Source organism: Chaetodon trifascialis, chromosome 4 (genome assembly GCF_039877785.1).
Source record: "Chaetodon trifascialis isolate fChaTrf1 chromosome 4, fChaTrf1.hap1, whole genome shotgun sequence".
NCBI classification, from domain to species: Eukaryota; Metazoa; Chordata; class Actinopteri; order Chaetodontiformes; family Chaetodontidae; genus Chaetodon; species Chaetodon trifascialis.
Window position 1 is genome coordinate 25,687,660 of NC_092059.1, and position 6,000 is coordinate 25,693,659.

Genomic DNA, 6,000 nt, shown 5'->3' on the forward strand with positions numbered 1-6,000 from the left:
TAACGCGTTCTGTTCAGTTCAGTATTCCATTTTCAACCTTTGCTCTTAACATGAAGCTGCATTGTCCAATGAGCTTGTTTGTTGTGCAGGGCTGTGCAGCACATTTTGAGTTTTGAGAGGTGCTCGTTGGCTCCTCTGCAAGCCTCTGTGGCCCACAGTTACCTGTAAAACTCGTCTTTGTGTGGATCTGAAGATGCATCAGGGATGTTCATCTGTAGCTTTGAAGAGATATAATTCATGGAAAACATGTTAAACGGGAACATGAAAAGCTGTCCCTCATTTCCGGCAGCAATATCAATAACAATATGTAAATATACCACAGATTGGTATGTGTTTGAAACAGTAGTAATCATATATCATTTTAAACAGTGGAGGAAACACAAATGTGAGCCTGTGAGGTGCGGACACAAACATATGAACCCTGTGAGGAAACATCCTAACACACTGGGTGTTACATCCCCGGTTACCCCCCTGACTGCAGCCCTGTGTCAGGGTTAACTGTCGTCGGTGTTAACTGTTCATGTCATATCCCCATTAACCTCCATTGTGGCTCCCCAGGCCGCCCGGTCCTTGTTTAAGCCTCCCTGGGTGGCAGTCAGCGCTCCAACATTAGCCTCCATTACAGCTCCCCTGGCTGCAGTTGCCCTGTGTAGGGCAGCCACTGATCTTGTATCAGTGAAACTGAGTGTCTGTGCCGCTGAGTTATGGCTTGCAGTCAGGTAGACCGTGTACGTGAACGCAGATGATGGCTGAGATTTGCTCAGTTTTTTTTCTTATATGCAGCAGTGCAGCAGCTCTCGGCCGGCTGCAGCGTGTTAAGCGTCCGTGTCAGTTGTTTTGTGCGTGGCGTGCATTCGGGGTAACCCACTCTTTTCTCTGTAATGGGAGGCATGAACTCTCGCTCTAAACCCATTTTCAGCCCATCTGAAATACGGCAGCAAATTACCTCCAGCGGCACCCTGCACACCAGCCCCAATCCGCCCCAAATAGAAGTGACAGGACAGCGCAATTTATCGCCATAACCCCTGCACCGCCCCACCACCACCCAGCAGGCCCATACACACTGCAGGCTCGCACATACAGCCGCCACACACATACACAAGTACACTGACTGACTTCTGAATGGTGAGCATGTGTGTGTAGAGGCCTGTGATTGTGCGTACTGTACATACTGTAGGAGTGTGTTGTGATACTTGTGTGTGTGTGTGTGTGTGTGTGTGTGTGTGTGTGTGTGTGTGTGTGTGTGTGTGTGTGGTCTCTACGCTCCAGTGTAGGGGCCAACCTCGCTGCCCTGGCCCCCTGCCCTGCCTATTATCTCATTGATTTCCTCCTCTCCTCTTTTCAATTCTCTCCATTTCCACACTGCCGTCCTTTCCATTAGAGGAGCAATTTAACAGAGTGCTGTGACATGGGAGGGAGGGAGGGAGGGAGGGAGGAGGGGAGATTCGAGGATGGGAAACGTAAAGTGAGGAGGGGAGATATAGTGGAAGAGCTTGAGGTAAGATAGGCAAAAGAGGGGTGGAACTGAGGGAGGGATGAGCAGATAATATCATTCCAGCTCAGAGAACGACTGAAAATTTCACACAGTTTGTACACTGAACTTAACAGATAATCCTAATCATTTCGAGCCGTAATTAAGCACAGTGTTCCTTTAAGGAATATGTAAGTTGAAGTTCATTTCATGATGACTTCCAAAGATGTCTACTTGTCCCGTATTTCATCTATATGTCTCCTCCTCTTCTTAGGAGTTTCCTTCAGAGCCGTCTGCGAGCTCCCCACTACAGACACCCGCCAGCCACTCAGCACTGGAGAGGAAGCGGCATGTGCTGGATTCATGGTTCCCTGTACCGGGTGTCAGCCAATAAGCTGTCCCGCACTGTAGCATCCAACATGTCGATCAACAGAACAGGTACTGTCACTGGAATGTTAAACTCTGACAATATGCTGTCCAGATTTTGTGCAGTCCCATGGTTGACATGTGACAGTTCCAGCTACTTTGTTCATTATCAAGAGAAAGCACACTTTATGAATGTTTGACTGAAGTTTGTTCAAAGCCGCCAGATGATCTTGTTTTTTGTTTTTTTTTTCTGAAATTTGTCTCCATTACCTCACAGTAAGTGATGTATTCCCTCTGGCCCGTAGAGAAAGGCTGAGGTGTATTATGATACAGTATTAAGTATCACAGTATGTATTAGACTGCTCCTGGTTGGGACCACAGTGCAAGTGGGTGCATCCTCATCTGTGGCTGGCTCAGCACAAGTCTGTGTCATTGCAGCCAGGTAGATAAAATAGATTTTATTATTATTCAAAAAAACTCATTCCAGACCTTGCACTTTGAGGCCAATGTATGGGAAGAGTCGCACTGCAAAACAGAATGCAGCTGTGAAGCTGTCGTGATTCTGTTGAGTTTTACAAGCTAATACCAGCGCTGCAGAGTCACTTGAGAAATGTTCACCTCCCTGCTGCTGTCAAAGGTAATTCATAAGTCTTTTGAGCCTTTTATCAGATGTAGACAAATACACAGAAAATCAAGGAGGCATATTTTCAGATGAATGGAACTGACTGAATGTGTAGATTGTCTCTTCATTATTTACTTACAGTGATGAAACGCTGAAGTGTTGGAATCCATACTGATCTGAATTTGAATCTTTTTGAATCTATGTGTGCATCAATTTAAATTGTAGTTGTGGTAAAGTCACATCAAATCAAAGGGACCAGACATTGTTGGGTGGTGTAAATACATAGATCACAAGTTTCCACATCCAAGCCTGTGGCTGGGTATGATTTGAAGGTTGTTTTTTTTTTTAAATACTGTTGCTAATATGACACCTGGTATGACACCAAAACTCCTTTTTTCAATTTCTTTTTTATAAATGCCATTTTACAAAATCCTCATTCCATTCAACAAAAGACACAAAAATGATTTAATGTTTGCTACACACAAACAGCTGCTCAAAATAAAGCACTGTCTCAAATTTCTAAATCTAATCAAGTAATAAGAATATTAATACCAACATTTGATAATTCATCGCATTCCATAGTCAGTGCTACAGATATATTTCACAGGGGTGCAAAACTCACCATTTTTACCTCATCATCTTGAATTGTGTAGATCTGCAAAAAAATCTCCATTTTTGGCGGGGTTGGGGGAGGTCAACATTTCATCCAAGTCATCTGCAAGTAGGCACAACATATATTCTGACATGTCGTAAATTGACTTCACACTGTGAATCTTTTTCACAAGGATTGTGAAGGCAAGACCTGCCCTGCAATGCCTGTGATTGACCCGAACCAATCTCACTCCTCATGCCTAAACCTAACCTACAAAAGCAACGAGTTGTAGCCAGAGCAGGGCTGGTCATGATCAGCGCACAGCAGAGCAGAGAGATGGACACAGAGAACCCTGTCAAGTAACTGACAATGTTTTACTCAAGTTGACAACAACTATGCTCGGAAGTGCAATAAAAGCCAGTAAGGGCACTCTGTCTAAGCAGACTGGAGAGAGCAATATTTTTAGCAACTTTGCCTGCAGTCTCCCATCCACCACTGGTATTTTTTACACAACCACAGTGTGCTGGTTAGTGTAAGAACTGTCACCAGTTTGCACCCTTGATTTCAGTCAGTACTAAAAATGTACTGAAGTTTGATACCCAGCTCATTTCAGGACATGGATTGCAAGTACAGGGCAAGCCTCTGTGCTCCTCGAGGTGACAAAGAAGTGTTAATTCATGTTTGTGGCTGCAGCTCCGTCCACATGCTCTCTAATAGACTTAGGGGAGCTGGCCGGATTTGCCATCTAAAATAATAAAGTTGTCATCTGTCAGAGCAGCGAGGGGGAGGGTCTGGAGAACTGGACGGTGCAGATTAAAGCCCGGATCTGCCTCTACCTCCTTCTCTCTTATACACATTCTGTAGCAACTTCAGCTGCAGGTGAAATTGAAGAGCTCCATTCTGTTAAACTCGTGACCGGCATCCCAACACGCCTATTCCTGCCTGCCCTCCAGAAGCATGCCTCAGGTGTCTCCGCAACAGTAGTTGTGGTCTCACATCTTCCCCCAGTGAGTTTCACATTTATTCCTGGTCTGGAGCCACTGGCCTGTAATTCTGCTCTGCTTAAATCACACCAGAGCGAGCACTTGATGAGAGCCTTAACAGCCAAAAAAGTTCCAAAATTAGAGGTCTGAATGAGATCAGTAACATCACTCCCCTTGCCTCCTTGTCCTCTTCTCCACTCCTCTCATGGCCTCAAACAACTCTCTCTCTCTACACACACACACACGCACGCACACACACACACACACACACACACACACACACACACACACACACACACACACACACACCTACACCTTTCCCTCCAGTGTTTGTGGGGTGCATTGGGTACATACTGTTTATGATGTTCTCAAACAGAGCTGGACGTCACGTTTGGCTTTGGTACCAATGTGTCAAACCACCAAAGTATAAATAACCAGGCACATATCAGGTTGTTATTGCATCTGGCTGTACAAACACACACTCAGACAGCTTCACTTGTGTCATATCTGACGTGAATAGCAATAAAAGCATTTTTTTCAGTTGACATAAGAGTTATGTAAAATCACACCACAAGGGCATGCAAGGTGACTGCGTTTAAAAAAAGATGAACAAATCAAAATAAAGACAAAAACCTCCAACTCCACTCTCCTTTCAAGTATGTATCTGTGTCTTCATCACCATGCAAAACAAATTGCTTGTAATATTGTGGTAACATTTCACAACATAATTCATTTAGGAGGAGTTAATGCATTGTAGGACTTAGACAAACCGCTCCTGGACATTGTGTCATATTGGCTCTGTCAGTATAGGCAAGGTGTAATATGTCTAAAAGTGAAAAGCTCTTAACAGCTGCAGATGAGTAAAGATAATGTTTGTTCTCATCCTTGTGCTTTTTTATCAGAGCAACAAGCATATATGTACGTTCAAAATGATGTTTATATGCTTTCTATTATATAGAACTTTCATGAATTGAAAATAAACACCAACATACTGTCAGCCTTATGGGCAACTTCATAAATGCTTCAGTAACTACCTCCAACAGGTATATTATTCAACAGGTGACGTTCAGCACTTTATGGTGAACCAGTGCCATTCCAATAACACAAACATGTTAAACTTGTATTCAAGTTTGTTATCTATGTGTAATGTCAATTAACTAAAACAGGGACAAAATGTGATCATTATTAATATTGATGAATATCAAGGGGGAAAAAATACGAGATGAATGAGTTCTTTGAAATTCTCCACAAGTCTGAAAAAGCTAAATCTGTAGGACCACATAATGCCTTTCTGTGTAAACCAAATGTTTGTGCATTTTTTATTTGTGTACATTGTTTACTACTTAAATGGTGCACCTGCTGTTGTGGGTGGGTGGACCTTATCTCTGGACATTGACATGAGACAGCAGGGACTGCAATTGCTGTGGACATCATGTGCTAGATTAAACTGAGAATTAAACACAGGATTCTTTTAAATGTAATTTAAGAACGTGTGTTCCTTTTGTCCACATTTAGGGAGGTCTTTCAGCACCACCCAGGTCTCATCCATGATTCCTGCTTCCCACCGACCTTCCAGTACTCGTCATTTAGCCAGGTAAGCTCTTCACACCACCAACCTGTTTCTCCCCGCTGGCTCTCATCATACAGCACCATCATGAAATCAAATCCAGCCAAGACTTTTGCATTTGATCCTCCTCTCTCCCTCCCCCCTCCTTTCCTGATATTAACTGCCTTTCATCACTGTCAACTGAGGGGTGTAAAGACAGATGTAATCTTTTAAAATAAAAATTAAAATAAAAAAGCATATGGTGGATATATTTGCCCAAAGCTCCTGTCAGGGGTGAGAGTTAAAACTCTAATCATATATACTTTGTCCTGTCTAGTTACCACAAACTGCTTAATATTGATTTGTTGATACCTGTGCTTTGCCTGTGTTTTGTGAAACAAGCCGTGCGGTCCAGCGGAG

At 43.4% G+C, this 6,000-nt stretch overlaps 1 protein-coding gene across 1 annotated transcript in view; it reads left to right on the plus strand.

Moving 5' to 3' along the window:
* Window positions 1-6,000, plus strand: part of zc3h3 (zinc finger CCCH-type containing 3) — a 60,433-nt gene that overhangs the window by 37,680 nt on the left and 16,753 nt on the right. Inside the window, exons 5-7 of the mRNA XM_070960818.1 lie at window positions 1,746-1,909; window positions 5,550-5,628; window positions 5,983-6,000. The exon at window positions 5,983-6,000 is cut by the window's right edge and continues 138 nt beyond it. Of these exons, the coding sequence (XP_070816919.1) occupies window positions 1,746-1,909; window positions 5,550-5,628; window positions 5,983-6,000 (261 nt within the window). The remainder of the gene's footprint in view (window positions 1-1,745; window positions 1,910-5,549; window positions 5,629-5,982) is intronic.